The sequence below is a fragment of the Ylistrum balloti genome, unplaced genomic scaffold (assembly GCF_031769215.1).
Source record: "Ylistrum balloti isolate Yb309-2 unplaced genomic scaffold, AGI_CSIRO_Ybal_v1 Utg370138, whole genome shotgun sequence".
Taxonomy (NCBI): domain Eukaryota; kingdom Metazoa; phylum Mollusca; class Bivalvia; order Pectinida; family Pectinidae; genus Ylistrum; species Ylistrum balloti.
In genome coordinates this window covers 861,424-880,192 of record NW_026782146.1, presented here as the reverse complement: position 1 = coordinate 880,192, position 18,769 = coordinate 861,424, and the positions used below count along the sequence as shown (strand labels likewise).

At 36.1% G+C, this 18,769-nt stretch overlaps 2 protein-coding genes across 2 annotated transcripts; both read left to right on the top strand.

The window, feature by feature from the left end:
• The first annotated feature begins 1,458 nt into the window (after positions 1-1,458).
• Positions 1,459-10,326, top strand: LOC132550669 (uncharacterized). Its single transcript, XM_060214761.1, has 6 exons — positions 1,459-1,628; positions 6,840-6,945; positions 7,189-7,316; positions 8,352-8,436; positions 8,675-8,871; positions 10,131-10,326. Exons 1-6 carry the CDS (start codon positions 1,459-1,461, stop codon positions 10,324-10,326), a joined length of 882 nt encoding a protein of 293 aa, XP_060070744.1.
• Positions 10,327-12,623: 2,297 nt separating this feature from the next.
• LOC132550640 (uncharacterized) lies at positions 12,624-18,206 on the top strand. The gene is made up of 6 exons (XM_060214731.1): positions 12,624-12,778; positions 13,604-13,718; positions 14,391-14,512; positions 14,785-14,869; positions 17,090-17,295; positions 18,056-18,206. Exons 1-6 carry the CDS (start codon positions 12,624-12,626, stop codon positions 18,204-18,206), a joined length of 834 nt encoding a protein of 277 aa, XP_060070714.1.
• Positions 18,207-18,769: the final 563 nt, after the last annotated feature.

The following is an 18,769-nucleotide window of genomic DNA, read 5'->3' as shown; positions in this document are numbered from 1 at the left end:
TGGGAGATATCGGAAGTAGGCGTCTCCATTCGAGCTCTCCAGGAGCTAACTTACACTCTGAGTGATGCCGGTGCAGATGAACCAAAAAGGTTACTGGGGTACCGCAATGCACTCTGGGAGATATCGGAAGTAGACGTCTCCATTCGAGCTCTCCAGGAGCAAGTCTACTAACTTACACTCTGAGTGATGCCGGTGCAGATGAACCAAAAAGGTTACTGGGGTACCGCAATGCACTCTGGGAGATATCGGAAGTAGACGTCTCCATTCGAGTTCTCCAGGAGCACTAGCTTACACTCTGAGTGATGCCGGTGCAGATGAACCAAAAAGGTTACTGGGGTACCGCAATGCACTCTGGGAGATATCGGAAGTCGACGTCTCCATTCGAGCTCTCCAGGAGCACTAGCTTACACTCTGAGTGATGCCGGTGCAGATGAACCAAAAAGGTTACTGGGGTACCGCAATGCACTCTGGGAGATATCGGAAGTAGACGTCTCCATTCGAGCTCTCCAGGAGCACTAACTTATACTCTGAGTGATGCCGGTGCAGAAGAACCAAAAAGGTTACTGGGGTACCGCAATGCACTCTGGGAGATATCGGAAGTAGACGTCTCCATTCGTGCTCTCCAGGAGCACTAACTTACACTGTGAGTGATGCCGGTGCAGAAGAACCAAAAAGGTTACTGGGGTACCGCAATGCACTCTGGGAGATATCGGAAGTAGACGTCTCCATTCGAGCTCTCCAGGAGCACTCACTTACACTGTGAGTGATGCCGGTGCAGAAGAACCAAAAAGGTTACTGGGGTACCGCAATGCACTCTGGGAGATATCGGAAGTAGACGTCTCCATTCGAGCTCTCCAGGAGCACTCACTTACACTCTGAGTGATGCCGGTGCAGATGAACCAAAAAGGAAACTGGTTCATTTACTGAATTCACATAAAAACAAAATTCTGAAGCGAGCTTCCAAAATATATCCCAGGTATACAAAATGCAAATAATATTGACCTTGCGGCGAAAACAAAGTTCGCCTTTACCTATTTCTTTTACGTTCTTGTTTTATCCTCCAATTTCTCATCTTTGTTGGTTACTCCGTCACAAATTCAATCAATTTGTCTCGTTAATGGAAATTTGATTCATGATTCACGGACAGCATTGTCTCTGCTGTATCCAAATATAGGTAGTTAGAGAAAAGTACGAATTCCTTCTACAGAATGAAGATTAATGGGAAGCAACTCTTCCTTGACAAGTAGGTTGGACAATCCGGTGAAGTTGTACGCTAAACCATTAATCTGTGACTGATAGTACACCTGGTTTATACACGATATACCGACAGGTATCAATACGTTTTATCTGTCTGGTCTAAATAGGATCATGGAAATTAGATTACACAACCTACAGCCAGGGTAGATATAACAACAATGATAACACAGAGATGTGCTATATCCTGAGATCCACAACACAATGAAATCAATATTTTACCTGAGTTTGACTGTTTCTACACTATTAGTGATATCGAGTAAGAAGCTACACATCCCGGTCACATGTCAGAAGATTTCCCCTTGTGTCTGTAAGGACGAAACCGGTAAATATGTCGACCTCCGGCCTTTAGCGAAGAAAGATGGAACACCTAAGTAAGTACTGAGGATTTTCACATAAGGCTAAAGTTATGTATACAGTGAAATTATGAAATTATGCACCCATGCTTTATTTCTTTGAAAATAACAATTTTTTCTCCTGTTGTGAAATTTATCAAATTACCTCCCATTGTAAAAATATCAACATCTCTATCTTAAAAACTGTCATCAATTTAATATTCTACTAGATTATACAAAATACAAGTGAATAGCAAAATAGTGTTAGATACAGTAGAGACAAACAATGAATGAATGTCACATAACACAGCTGTTTCGTCCTTCTAGGACTCGTCTGTGATGTCACATCAGACAGCTGTTTCGTCCTCTAGGACTTGTCAGTGATGCTAAGGGCCTACATGTTGAAACTTAGGAGATGGACGACAGAAGGAATTACATTGTAATTGAAAGAAATGTGAACACTTATATGGGGAGGTGCAGTAATCCAAAATTAGTTAAATTTCGTTTTTTTATAATTATCTTTTAACAACATAAATACACAACAAGTACGTGTATATATTCATCACGCGCGAACCCTAACATCGCTGACGAGTCCTAGATGGTATGAACAACAATTTAATCTAATTCTTGGCAATGATGTATTTTAAAAAAAATGTCATTAAGTATTCAAGGAATCACGTGACTTTGTTGATTAAACATTTATATGAAGAATAAAAGCCTCTACTGGTGTATATCGTAACCAAATGACCCCATTTAACAAATGAGATTTTTTTTATAAATGATGGCTGTGTGATTTATACTATGTATTGTTGTTGCAGCCAAACTGACTAAAGATAGGTCACGTTTTATAATACTGACTACAGATAGGTCACGTTTTATAATACTGACTACAGATAGGTCACGTTTTATAACAATTTACAGTGGCGTAGCAAATGTTTTTTAAGAGTGTATGCTTTCAAGAGGAAGCCCAGGGGTAAAGCTCCAATGGGTGTGTGCGTGGTGGGTGTGAAGGGAGAGCCCCCTGGAGCCGTCGGGTTTTAGCTTATCAGAAATATCTATTCTAATTACATCAACGCATTTTTTATTCAACAAAAACAACAAAATGCAGTAATTATTTTTGCTAAAAATACATAATCTCTGTTTCATCAACTATATGTCAAACTTAGATACAGTGTGCCAGTCTCTTGCCCGATTTCGCGTTAGCAAAGGTTTCCACTGCCCTGCAAATATCTACTTCCTGCTCTCTATGAATATTCAACGTTGACAGTGATGCTAATCTCTCCGTTGTCATTATCGACCGAAGGTAGGTCTTTACCCTCTTCATACTACTGAACGACCTTTCTGCAGTGGCAGTTGTCACAGGCATCGCCAGCAGAAGTGATAGTATGTTTGTAATATTTGGATATAGCTGAGGGTCAGTGTGATTTAGACAAGTGATGATGTCTGCTGGCCTTTCGTCAGTTGGCACCATTGACCATCGAATCTTTCAACGTTCGATTTCTTGCCGGAAAGTGTCAGGATCGGTCAGATCGGCATCGTAGGTGTTGGCATCGTATATTGTTTGAATCATTTCTGCATTAAGATGCGTATCAAGCTTTTCAGGAAGAAGGGCTTCACCTTTGAACCTGCCCTCACTGTCAACCAGTCTTATTTCCAGTTCGGTTATCAGGTGATCCAGGAAGGCAAGGTACAGTGTTACTTTCCAATAGTCCTTTGTGTTGTTCGCAACTGGATTAGCGCGTTGACGTTGTATTCCAGCCCTTCGTGGCGTTGATGGTGTAATATCAAACTCGGCGGCAATTGTAACTGCTTCATCATATAGTGCGTCCCAGACCGTATCATCTGCGCGTTCATTACGTAACAACTGGATGATAACTTTACTTTCTTTCAATGCCTGCAATAGATTGCACTTCGGTGTCTGGAGATGATTTGACAGAGACACAGTACTGCTTAGGATATGTTCTGCCACCACCAATCCGATAATGAATTCAAACCGCAGAATTGCACAGAGGCGGCCGCCAGCCTTGTCATCACCATCATCCTTTAGATGGTCAAGGCTGCTTACAACAACTGATAAGGATGCTTTGAACGTTTTGAGGGCATCTGCCCTGCTCGACCATCTAGGTTCGCAGAGAGTCCTTAATTTAGTCCTTTTTTCCATTTCGTGCCGTGCGATTTCGTTCGTAGCAAGATCGTTCTTGAATTGGAGAAGTCGTTTTGCAGAATAGTCGAAAGAAAACGCGACATCTTGGACAGTTGCCATCACATTCCGTACACAAGCCAAAGAGGAAGAATGTACGAGAGCTAAGTTCAATTGGTGAGACTTGCAATGAACGTAGGTCGCGTAAGGTGCTGTTTCTTCGATTATTGCTTGGACACCTCTGAACTTTCCCGACATGTTTGCAGCACCGTTATAGCCCTGGGCCCGAAGTTTGTTAATATCAAAGCCGTTCTGCTGCAACACGTCTAAAATGAGCACAGCGATGGTTTGGCCTTTCGTGTTTTCAGCTGTAACAAAACAGAGGAAGTCCTCTCGGACTGATACCAAAGGACCTTCATAGACAAGATATCTTATACAGATCGAGAGCTGTTCCTTTGTGGCGGTATCGGTACATTCGTCGGCTAAAACAGAAAAGTAGCGCGATCGTTGAATAGATTCTGATATTTTTCTGACTATCTGAGCAGCGCAAATATCAAGTAGTTCGTTTTGAATATCTGGAGATGTATATTCATATACTACATTCGGGTTCTTCAAGTGGTTTTCTAAAATGACGTCCCCTTTACTCAACATGGTCAAAATGGCTATGAAGTTACTCTTTTCCTCAGTATGACCACGAATGGCAATATTTTGTCTGCCACATAGTAACAGTACCTCGATAATACGGCCAATGATATGCCTGGTATTCTTAACATCACTTTTGTGTGACGATGAAAGTTTCGAAATGATTGAATCTTTATTGCCGGTAACAACATCCGTAAAATTTTCTGCACGTGTTTTGCAGTTATTGTGAATTTCGGAACACTCATGGCGTTTCACTAACATGGATAAGTTCACCCAGTCTGATACTCCTGGCTTTACGAAGAGACGAGTTTTATCAGCCTTATCTCCAAACAATAAACAACAAGCACAGAACACAGAGTCATCCGATACTGAGTCTCTGAAAGCCTTGTTCTAACGCATTTTGTAATAATTCGGCAAAATGTAATGTTGCAATTTGCGTTAAAGCAAACAATGCAAATTGTAATACAACGCATTATGTAATAATTCGGCAAAATGTAATGCGTTGTAACAAAGCCTTCTATACGTCTTCTTACTAAATAACACCAACTCAGAATTGGGAATAACTCCAAAACCAATTTACCACCGAGTATACCTGTCAGACATGTGACCAATCAACAATACACGTATTCATGTACATGTACTGTATTTGTGCAATTTATAGAGCTCTAAATATGCTACACGACAGTCGTCTGTACTACGTATACGTCATGTGCTCTTGTATATAGCAATGTTTTTTTTTTTATAAAATTGGTATTCTAATTTCAATGCTTTCGATATGCACTTTATTTCAAAATTCTCAGTGGGGACTAAATAGGGTCGGCAACATGCAATATGTACGTAAGCAATGTTTCATACCAGTTAATGTAAAAAATAACAGAACCAATACTTGTATTTACATTTATTGTCGCCATACGAATTTTCAAAAACTTCAATTTTGTCGAGTCTTACAATTACCATGACAAGATACAAGAACCTTTATTTAACGTCGTGTTTACAACAATATAACTTTAGTTCAGTAGAGCTATTCTTACGACGAAAGCTGGATTCATTTTTATTACGGAAAAAAAATATTATCCGTTCCTTGAATTCACCTTACATGACAGTATTACTCCCTTTCCGTTTATGTGGGTCCGGTCGGCAGGAGTGGTGAGTGATTGGGGCCGAGGGTTTGGTGTACTAATTTAGTGATTCATCGATGGAAAGCTAATCATGTTTTGAGTTCTTCTATCTTTTCCAAGTTTTATTTCCCCTTGTTGAAGAAAAAAATATTTCCGAGCATTGCATCCGCATTACAGTGCATGGATATATTTGCTACGCGATTTTCATGCTAATAGTTATTTTTTGCATTTAACTTAAACTGAGTCTGTGCGAATCACAAAGAATTGGTTTTAGAGACATACAAATAACAGTATATTAGGTATTGTTTAATAAAATCATCAACTTGTTTACCTGACTGGAAAATTGAATTTGTTAGCAGTATCCCACTTTGTCGCCAAAAGAGAACGGCGAACACTGTCATCCTTCAGTTCGTTTTCTGACATGACGTTGATATCAGAATAAGGAGGTTTATACTCGGAAGGCTGAGAGTTGTCTTGAGATGTGTCACTAGACATAATTTCAGAAAGGCTGGTCTTCTTGTTTTCACTTCCTAAATTGTCTTGTGATACCACAGATCCACATGTCCGGTTTACGTTAAAAAGTTCGTTAATTTTACGCTGTGCCATTTTTTAAGTTTAGCGGGTACAAACTATATAACCCGGAAATAGAATTGTTACAACAATAACCAGAACCAAATATATTGAAGGGCTAAATATTCCGTATCGTAATGTATATATATATAGATATACTGCATACGGTCGGAAAAGAAAAAATGATAGTTTGATGCTATATATATATATATATTTTTGTTTTTTCGTACTTTTATTTTAAACTTTTATTTTAACGTAAAAATAAAAGTAAGAAAAAATTTCTCAAGCGAATTTGAGTGTAAGCTCAAGCATACAAGCATACATTATTGCTACGCCACTGGCTACCATGAATATTTTGATGATGTAAGGAAAATTTACAATTTGAAATGACCATGATATAGTTGATATCATCAGCGTTACAAAACACGACGTCATCAGTGGAAGTTGATTAAGACAATTGAAATAAGGACTACGTTCTATAGATATATATTTACTTATAGAATAGATAACAGGTACAGAAGTCCGCACCAGGAGGTCTTACATACACATACTGTAGGCTTCATTTTAGTGTGTTGTATTTATAATAAAAAAAACTAATCGGTTTATATGATAATTCATGTTTACAATACATCTGATACAAAAAAATCAGACAGGGGAGATAACAACTGCAAGGACAACAACAAGTATTATAAAAAAATAAAGTACTACGGCATCAATAAAAAATAAGATAAAATGATGTTAATGAATGCTACGTGTTTACATTGTTTCCGATCTCTATAGATTTTTGGATCATCACACGGCTGGGACCGACAGTAACCTATACTCATTCAATCCCTGTTACGGCTTCAACGAAGGCAAGAAAAACAGCTCGTGTCAGAATGTAGCGGTATGTACAAGGCCGGGAACAGGTTGCCCGTATGTAAACAATTATCACGTGACTTTGGGATTTATATAGGAATAGTTACATAAGATCAAGGCTTGCATACAATGCCAACTATTACACACTAAAACTTGTTCATTCAAACCCTTGATATCCCAACATCTTGTTTTATACCCATACTTTATCCGAGATTCGTGTTGGGTAAAATGATTTCATATCAATCATGTTTTGGAAAATTTATTTGTACAGGCGTGCCAGGCGAACAAAGACAGGACACAGTTTATTGGAATAGGTGTACAGAGCACTGCACAATTTGGACACGGAGACAATGGGAACCTGTCGTTAACATTTGGATCATCTCTGGACCGTTATAGAATGTAACTACTGTTTATAATCTGTTATAGTAAAAGCGCGACGATTGTTTTTTTTTTTTTTTGGACCGTGCTGACAAAAATTTGACTTCTTTACAACGCGACTGTTGGTTTGTACTGTGATAACGAAGATTTTATTATTTTCAGCACGACTGTTGGTTTGTACTGTTATAACAAAGATTTTATTATTTTCAGCACGACTGTTGGTTTGTACTGTGATAACAAAGATTTTACTATTTTCAGCACGACTGTTGGTTTGTACTGTGATAACAAAGATTTTACTATTTTCAGCACGACTGTTGTTGTTTTGTACTGTGTTGACAAAGATTTTACTATTTTCAGCACGACTGTTGCTGTTTTGTACTGTGATGACAAAGATTTTACTATGTTCAGCACGACTGTTGGTTTGTACTGTGATAACAAAGATTTTACTATTTTCAGCACGACTGTTGTTGTTTTGTACTGTGATAACAAAGATTTTACAATTTTCAGCACGACTGTTGTTGTTTTGTACTGTGTTGACAAAGATTTTACTATTTTCAGCACGACTGTTGTTGTTTTGTACTGTATTGACAAAGATTTTACTATTTTCGGCACGACTGTTGGTTTGTACTGTGATAACATAGATTTTACTATTTTCAGCACGACTGTTGTTGTTTTGTACTGTGATAACAAAGATTTTACTATTTTCAGCACGACTGTTGGTTTGTACTGTGATAACAAAGATTTTACTATTTTCAGCACGACTGTTGTTGTTTTGTACTGTGATAACAAAGATTTTACTATTTTCAGCACGACTGTTGTTGTTTTGTACTGTGATAACAAAGATTTTACTATTTTCAGCACGACTGTTGGTTTGTACTGTGATAACAAAGATTTTACTATTTTCAGCACGACTGTTGTTGTTTTGTACTGTGATAACAAAGATTTTACTATTTTCAGCACGACTGTTGGTTTGTACTGTGATAACAAAGATTTTACTATTTTCAGCACGACTGTTGTTGTTTTGTACTGTGATAACAAAGATTTTACTATTTTCAGCACGACTGTTGTTGTTTTGTACTGTGCTGAAGATGTGGAGGACGGTTATTTCAGAGTTATAGGAGATATCGGTAACCATAATTACGTGAGTTCAAAACCCTGGATTATTGGATAATTACATAAAACCAAAGATATCTTACAATGAAGTATGAACCATATAGTAACATTTATTGGGGCTACAAGATATCTTTTAACCAAAATAAATATAGATACATTTAACATTTGTTGGGGCTACAAGATATATTTGACAAAGAAAAATATCTATTTCTTAGATCTCAACCAACACGATATTTGTTATGTTTACAAGGTTATTTATTTTCTAGTGGCTCCAACTGAGAAGTAAACACTGTTGTCCGAAGAATGAGAGTGAAATTGCTCACTTAGACGAACTTTTAGGAATCAATGGTTCCGGACCAGTGACCTACCTTCCTAGGTCTACCAATCACACCGTAACAATGATCACTCAGCCAGATAAGCTAACATCTAGTGACGTCATCATCGTCGTCCTCTTCTGCACACTGTAAGTTCATCTATATCCTATTACAGCCGATTGTGTGGGGAAATGGTTTATCTGATAAATAAACATGTTTACCTCATGGCAAAGAAAACATTTGACGTTGTTATGATGGGTTGATACTGGATGACGTGTTGTTGTGTATTCAGACTAAATTAATATGTTGATACTGGATGACGTGTGTTGTTGTGTATTCAGACTAAATTAATATGTTGATACTGGATGACGTGTTCTTGTGTATTCAGACTAAATTAATATGTTGATACTGGGTGACGTGTTGTTGTGTATTCAGGCTAAATTAATATGTTGATACTGGATGACGTGTTGTTGTGTATTCAGACTAAATTAATATGTTGATACTGGATGACGTGTTGTTGTGTATTCAGACTAAATTAATATGTTGATACTGGATGACGTGTTGTTGTGTATTCAGACTAAATTAATATGTTGATACTGGATGACGTGTTGTTGTGTATTCAGACTAAATTAATATGTTGATACTGGATGACGTGTTGTTGTGTATTCAGACTAAATTAATATGTTGATACTGGATGACGTGTTGTTGTGTATTCAGACTAAATTAATATGTTGATACTGGATGACGTGTTGTTGTGTATTCAGACTAAATTAATATGTTGATACTGGATGACGTGTTGTTGTGTATTCAGACTAAATTAATATGTTGATACTGGATGACGTGTTGTTGTGTATTCAGACTAAATTAATATGTTGATACTGGATGACGTGTGTTGTGTATTCAGACTAAATTCATGTGTTGGTACTGGATGACGTGTGTTGTGTATTCAGACTAAATTCATGTGTTGGTACTGGATGACGTGTTGTTGTGTATTCAGACTAAATTAATGTGTTGATATGCTTGTTATTAATCACCTTGTCGTGCGTTTAACCTCGTTAAATCTCATTAACAGTTGTAAACCTGTTAATAATATGCCATGTTATTATTTAAACCATTTAACTTTAATTCCGATTATGTTAATACCTTCTTTGATAAGTCAGCTATAGCGAAAGAATTCAATCTAGTTAAGCTGAAACGTTTACCTAGCTGACACAATCTATTGTCGTTGTACAACAGAACCAGATTTTAACCTAGTTAAGACTTGGAATTCTTTTAACCGAGTTTTGTTGTTACAGATTTGTCGCTATCCTGATCCTGGCGAGTCTGGCTGTAGCAGTACTGTACTACAGAACCAGATTTTAACCTAGTTAAGACTTGGAATTCTTTTAACTGAGTTTTGTTGTTACAGATTTGTCGCTATCCTGATCCTGGCGGGTCTGGCTGGAGCAGTGCTGTACTACAGAACCAGACACCCTATGTTTGGCAGAAATGTGTATTACCAGCCCGTGGTCAATGATGATGAGGATAACATCGTTCACTTTATTAACACGGGCATGGAAAAGGGAGATATGTTGAGGAATGACGTATACGGTCAAACGACGTGATAAATGACGCAATCGTCAATTATCCCACAGACAATAAAACAAAAACAAACAAAAAATGAAAAAAAAATAATAATAAATAAATGCAAGTTCTGATTTACATTGCCATCTTGATATTTATATTTCATTTATCAAAAATATAAGTAGTGTACTCCTATTTTTATCATACACATTTATTCTACAAGAACACAATGGTGTCAGATAGGCAACGTATAAGTGGCTAATTCTAAAATGGAGCTGGACACTTACTTAGATTGTTTTTTTTTTTATCTGATTCAGCTTGAGATAATAAACGAAACATGCGTAAACTTACAAAGGGAGGAACAACTTCAGTTATCATTGATCATGCTGTGTTTGTAATCATATTTTTCAATTTCTACTCAAGCTGGACTCAATGAAACCATCCTGTTTCATTTGTCGATGAAATTGGTCAGATAGACATCGATCTGGACGTATGAATACATCCTTTACATATTATGTTAGGGGAGAGAACTCTTACAAAGGTAATCAAATTTGCTCCAGATTTGCAGAATATTTAAGCATTGAATCTTGCGTTTGTCGAATCTATAGGTGATGGACTGAGTTTAAAAGTTTGATCAAAGTACTAAGAATGGATGTCAGTTACTTCAATCTACGTTTTAAATTACATGTACACTGTAGTTGACGTTATCTTTGTTGATAAGATGATGTTTATGACATAAAGACCAGGAACAACCTCTAGGACTATCAGGCCCCTTCTACGCTTTCTCTCGCTATGAATGATTGTTATCTCCTCTGTTTATTTATATTGTGCTGGAAACTTGGACATTTGAACTGAAATGACAACTTTATAATCACTTTTTCTCTAGGAGTAGTAGTAGGGTTGTAACCGGTTCGCCCTATCATCACTCAAAAACACGGGAAGCGCCTCGTTGTATGAACCCAATTTTACCAGATCTTAAATGTGGTCTCATGTAATCGCTGACGATGACGTCAATTGCGATAGAATTGAACAAAGTACACAATAAAGTATATATAAATATCCCTAATTGAATACTATATTCCACTGATTTCCAAGAAATGTCTTATAATATAACTAATGAAGGAAATTCTTGTCCAATCGAACTTGTCAGTCTGACTAGATAACATGTAAATTAGGCAGCTATATCTATCCTTAGGCTCCCATAATGCCTTGTGATATTTACGATAAAACAGTCCTATATTTTGGCACCCACGTGTTGTTGATGTAGCCTCGTTTTCGATACACGTCGTCACTTTCTTGAGATCATGCTACTTTAAGGAAAGTATTTTCATGGTCAGGTTGGACACCCGATCGAGAAAGCAGGAATGGACATCTGCGACAGCGAGCAATGCTTCTTCATGTGGTGGAACTGGAAGTTCGCCTATATGCATTCAACATTAACATTTGAAATGTGTCAAACCAATACATATTCCTCGAACATTTCAGTTGGCATATTAACTCTATGTGTAAAAGGATTAAGACAACACAGTAGTATAAATAGAGTTCCACATGTATAACGGCTATTCTATAGTTATTTCATTTCTTAAAACAATTCCTAGAAGTCACGTAGTACACACAACATTATTGGTAGCATTGATCCTCTCCAAGTACATTTCTTACTGAACGGTTGACAAGGATCACATATCAGCATTACTCAAACATCAACAAAAATATTAACATGTTAATAGAACCACAATCCAAAATCCAGACAATTCAATAAAACTAGAGCAAAGTACGAATAAAAGAAAGAATTACCCGGAGAACCCTGAAAAAGTAGACGGAAAATAAGACGAGATATTCCGGAAGTAATGTCACGTTCTCAGATGAGAACGAAAAGTAGACGGAAAATAAGACGAGATATTCCGGAAGTAATGTCACGTTCTCAAATGAGAACGAAAAGTAGACGGAAAATAAGACCAGATATTCCGGAAGTAATGTCACGTTCTCAAATGAGAACGAGGAAAACAACGACGAAACCAGAAGACAAAATAACGAGTGTGTAACTATAATATGTACCTTGTTGTGAAAAAGGAATCAAAGTGATGTAGTTTTAACAATTACATCAATAAAAATGCATTTAACTTTAAAGAAATAAACGTTCCGATGGTTCATATTCCACCAGTTTGATGTCCTTGTGTAAAGTAGCATCAGTTAATCGTTATCTGTTAATACCCACGTATAAACATCGCGTTAAACATTAACTGATATCTATCTATCAGCCTGTGGCTGATAATTCCCTATATATCACACATTTGTTGTATAAAGCTATTTAATTGTAACAAACATCAGATCGGTTACTATGGCACTGATACTAATACTTGTCCTGGGAAGTATTGGGGTCTCGCTGGCTCAGATCCCTATCACGTGTAAAAGGATTTCTCCGTGTATTTGTCGGGATCAGAACGGGCGATTTGTAGACCTCAGACCTTTGGCCAGAAACGACGGAACTGCCAGGTATAATATTACTGATACAATCTCCGTGTTGTCACATACACAACTAGATAACGATGTGAATGGTTATGGTCACCACATGGTGACTTGTTATGTATTTTTACAATCATATTGATACTTTATCAAATAGTGACAAGATGTAAACTACTGCATGATATTTTTCATATTAAAAGTACACACACACACAAACGAAAAACCACTATTCGCTTCAAATACGCCGATCACCACAATAAGTCTAGATACGAAAAATCATCACAGATTTCTCTATACTATATTGAACATATCTGATGTTATACCAAATTACTCATGCAACAAAATAAACTAGCTACTTCATATCGTCACATTCAATATACATACCTCAAAGACAACCAACAAGTTAAAACTACCATACCAGTGTTAAATAATTTACAGTATAACAAAACTCCATGTAAATAGTAAAGCATTCACTTAGTGTATTTTCTCTATCAGTAAGTCATCTTTTTTGTTCAGTCAGGGTGTTTTTGATTTATGAGAGAATTGGAGAAGAGAAAATCACTAAAATATCCAGCTTTTAAACAAAAAATAAAGATCAAACAAAGGTGGACGCCTAGATCCTGCTGTATCTCTTGTTGGTAACTACCTCCTAGTAATCTCTTGTTGGTAACTACCTCCTAGTAATCTCTTGTTGGTAACTACCTCCTAGTAATAGCGTTCGCTTTTGCGGAGGTTATACAAATACTATTCGAAATTAGGAAAATTAACGCTTAATGATATATGTAACACAGGAAATCAATTCGCACGGGTTGTCTAGATATCTCGTCTGGTATATGTACGTCTGTTGTTAATTAGATATCCTGACGTACCAATATATGGCGGAACTGAACCATCTAAAACCGTCTTCTCCTTCAATCCCTGCTATGGATTCAGTGAGGGACCTTCCGATAGCGCGTGTAAAGACGTGGCAGTAAGTTTAAACAGGATATGTTTAAGTCAATAAGTCAGGAAGAAGTTCATTTGTGAAATAATCGGACATGGTGTCGATTTAGTAAGATCATCTCACTTATACGACTTCCACAGAGAAACAATATCCACAGTTTTGGACATACATGTTACCGTCACGTGTACAAACAACGCAAAACCAGCCGAGCTAAACGCCCTCAAATAGAGAATACATTTCACAAAAATCCTAAAGTAATTAAGAACGTATTTAAAGAATTCATACTATATGATCAGCTTTTGAGTTTCGCACCAATCATCATCCGTCATAGATATAAAGTGAACATGGACTTTCACAGACAATATTGGAGAGCCAAGCTGAAGAAGTAGGGGGACTGTTAAAATAAAAACGGTACCACCTTTAATATCAGTTGAATACGCAGTTTGTCAGACATAATATACTTATTTATAATAAATTTATGTTTGATATATTATAATGTTAAATTTCAAAAAATAAAAGTAGTATAGCCAATTTTTAACCATTAATCTTGTGCTTCCAGTTTCAAACCCTGACTAGCACTCTAAGTTAAAATAGACTGTTATCCATATTTCAAACTCTTAATTTACATCCTTACCTACAATAGAATGGCTAAAATATGCACAAGTCATGTTATTCAAATACTTTCATTTTTCCTGACAGGTCTGTCAGAGCTTGAATGGAACATCAGACTTCCTCGATCTCGGAGATCAAAGATCAGCAAGATTCAGCCATTTTGACAATGGGAACTTGTCCATCGTTTACACTTCTAAAGACAAATTTCAGTGCGATTTAATCTTGATTGATAAAATACATGTTTTTTTCATTTTAAGATGTAATTTAATATCCTTATATTTTATGGTTGTTCAATATTTTGTGTTCTGTAATTTTGACGCTTTTCCGACAGGAGTTTGCTATATGACACAGCCCTCTGATTATCGTCCCTTGGAGGTACCCTCCAACTTGTAAATATATTAAGAGAAGACCTAGATCTTGCATTACGTCACATCCGAATGTTTACCTAATGGTCTAAATTATCTATTGTTGCCTTTTGTAGCTATACTGTACTTAGTCTGTACTGTGCGGAGGAAAAAGGAGATCGGGAGTTTTATGTACAAGGAGATCTGGGAAACAATATGACTGTAAGTCGGATGTTTATCTTAGATATAAAATAGTGTACAAAAAATATTTAAACCATTTTAATATTCGGTGTATTCTACTATTTTGATTCAGTGGAATGATTATTATACACTTGTTATCGGTAATGTTAAAATGACATAATATTTCAGTTAACATTGACCCCTGCTTGTGATGAATTGCAATATTGTGATACAGGTAATCTGGTAATATCTTAATCATTTTTCATTCATTAACTGCTCAACGTTCAAGAGCGTCACGAACTTGTAAAATAGTAAAATTATGTCATGTTTCATTTCATAAGACTTTTAATATTAGGGAAAAAATAAAAAGAAGCACACGAGAATAATATCTACCTGTCAACACCAATTAAAAACAGGGCAGTAAAGTCTTTTGAATTAAAATGCATTACACAGGCCGAAATTGTTGCAACCTAAGGGACTAGAGAAGATCTAAACTTAACCGAATAAATGACAAAAACCAGATGGAAAAGTCGTATTACACAAAAATTCCATCAGTTTTTTTTAATATATTTTGATATAGACGGCATGAAAGAACATCTAGTTCACACGTACTTCCTGAACCGTGCCTCTATTCGAATGGACAAAAACGTGGCAGGTTCAGGCAAAGTTCGAGAAAAAGTTCACTATTGTCTGCCACCTGTAATCCTAAACGTAGCACAAAATTTCGAGGAAAAGTTCAATAGTGAATCCACATCCCCGGTTACATTGTTATTATATATTATATTCCCCCTTTCGTCTACTAGTCACTGATAAGTCACATAAACATTAAAACAGCTGTATGACTAGTCACTGATAAGTCACATAAACATTAAAACAGCTGTATGACTAGTCACTGATAAGTCACATAAACATTAAAACAGCTGTATGACTAGTCACTGATAAGTCACATAAACATTAAAACAGCTGTATGACTAGTCACTGATACGTCACATAAACATTAAAACAGCTGTATGACTAGTCACCGATAAGTCACATAAACATTAAAACAGCTGTATGACTAGTCACCGATAAGTCACATAAACATTAAAACAGCTGTATGACTAGTCACCGATAAGTCACATAAACATTAAAACAGCTGTATGACTAGTCACCGATAAGTCACATAAACATTAAAACAGCTGTATGACTAGTCACCGATAAGTCACATAAACATTAAAACAGCTGTATGACTAGTCACCGATAAGTCACATAAACATTAAAACAGCTGTATGACTAGTCACTGATAAGTCACATAAACATTAAAACAGCTGTATGACTAGTCACTGATAAGTCACATAAACATTAAAACAGCTGTATGACTAGTCACTGATACGTCACATAAACATTAAAACAGCTGTATGACTAGTCACCGATAAGTCACATAAACATTAAAACAGCTGTATGACTAGTCACCGATAAGTCACATAAACATTAAAACAGCTGTATGACTAGTCACCGATAAGTCACATAAACATTAAAACAGCTGTATGACTAGTCACTGATAAGTCACATAAACATTAAAACAGCTGTATGACTAGTCACTGATACGTCACATAAACATTAAAACAGCTGTATGACTAGTCACTGATAAGTCACATAAACATTAAAACAGCTGTATGACTAGTCACTGATAAGTCACATAAACATTAAAACAGCTGTATGACTAGTCACTGATAAGTCACATAAACATTAAAACAGCTGTATGACTAGTCACTGATAAGTCACATAAACATTAAAACTGCTGTATGATGCGATTTCACTATTTATAAACTACATCGAATTATTAATTTGTATGAAAAGGTTTTATTCACGTTTTTGTTAATATTATTTTTTCTTGGGGGAAAGGGCAAAAGAAAACAGATATTTGACATTTATTTTTCCTACGATTTAACATTTAACTGTTAGATAGAAATTAGAAATACGTAAACAAAAATCGCTTTAGTACGTGTTTCTCTCGCAGTTTTCTATATCAATTCGTTTTGAATTTGTTACAACCTGGTGCAAAAATATCAATATTGACAAATGCTTAAATCCAAACAGATGTAAATTTTTACTTCACTTTTTTATTAACGTATAGCTACAACCTACTCAGACATTTTTAGAAATCAATAGTACAAGTATATAGAACCAGGGATAAAGCATGATGATAGAGAATAATACAATTTGTAAATCTGATGGCCTTGAAGAATTCGTTTACAATAATTGCTCTTTATATTTCACTAGTGGTTACAGCTGTGGACAAAATACGCATGCCCGAGAAATGAAAGTGAAATTGATAAATATGAGATTGGCAACACTATTTCGGAGACAACAGCCAAATCACAACCGGAAACGGAACTTTTCACTGCACCTCCGGCACCACATGTGGTGACAATGACAGCGCCTCCTTCGACAGTCAGCCTCATCGTCCTTCTCCTTCTCGCCATTCTGTAAGCTGATTAACATATGACACCTGTATAACGTTATCTGCCGCCTCCATATTTATATAACTATTAGACACGATAACCAGTCACGTCTTTCTCCTTTGTCTACAAAACTCAGTTTATAAGCACTGGAAATCCTCTATTTATAAACCTGTAGCGAAAAGGTATTTATGATTTTTGTCTTATATATGTAAGCATTTGAACATCACAAATATGTGCAATTTCTGTAAGGAAACCAGAACCGTAGACTGAAACGGAACAACCTGTGGTAATGTTGGTAAAATATGTATCAAAATATCATTTATTTTTTCTCATTTTTTACTTTTTTATATTCATCTAAAGTTTTCGTCTGATTTCAAATGTTACATTTCGGGTAAACATTCAGTCCTAGTGGATTTATCTTGGATAAATGTTCGACGAATAAGAATCGATCATAAACTCCTAAAATTATAACGACTCTAACATTTGGAAGTAGGAAGCAAATTAATTGTGAAAACATATTAATATTCTTATACTTAAAAGTATGTGATTCGTGAATCATATTCCAAACTCAAATTCAATAAAACTAAAGCAAAATTTGAACGAAAGAAAGAGTTAGACGGAGACTCCTGAAAAAAAGTGCAAGGATCAAGTGTTCTAGAAGAGTACGACGTGCCTTCTGCTAAAGAAATCACTTAGAAGATCAATTGTAACACAGTAATGTAATTTGGGTAGCCACATATTTTTACAGTATGTTTACCATAAATAATATGTATCCTTCATTCAGGGTGTGTGTTGCCTTGATACTTGCTGTACTGATGGGCTCTGTAATGATCCGCACAACGAGGAGGAGGTTGTTTAGGAACACTATTGTGTACCAGCCAGTGCCTACAGAACCCCAGGCCTATTACGATAAAAGTCTTGGTATCATTCTGTAAAGGAGTTTCAGTAGACTTTTAAGTACATACCGAATAAAATAAAAGATACACAAGTTTGTATGTTATTTGTATGTTTCAGTTACATTAATAAAGCATATATATGGATATCACGTGATTGATTTATAATCGTAGCTACAGGAGTTTATAGGTCAGGAATTTGGTTCAAGCGTTTTATCACAAAAAGTGAGCCAAACATTAAAAGAAAACTCCGACTGACTTGTTTCTCGACGTTCCGATAATTACACTTCCGGACATTATCGCCAAAACGATTTCTCACTCATTTTTCTTTCAGATATTTGCAATAATGTTAGAAAATTGACACTAAAATTTATTATTACATAGATGGTATGGACGAAATAACTAAGCATATGAAAGTACAGAAAAATATAATATAAGCCTGCTAGGTTTGAAAGTTTAGGCCCTTCGCATCACTAGCGTGTTAGGACATGTGGATAGTGATGTTTAATCCAGTATTTGGCTCTACTTGATCTAGTTCTGAATATATATTGAAAGATGTTATTTACTTGTGTATACTATCTTTGTCTCTATTCAGAAAAAACCTA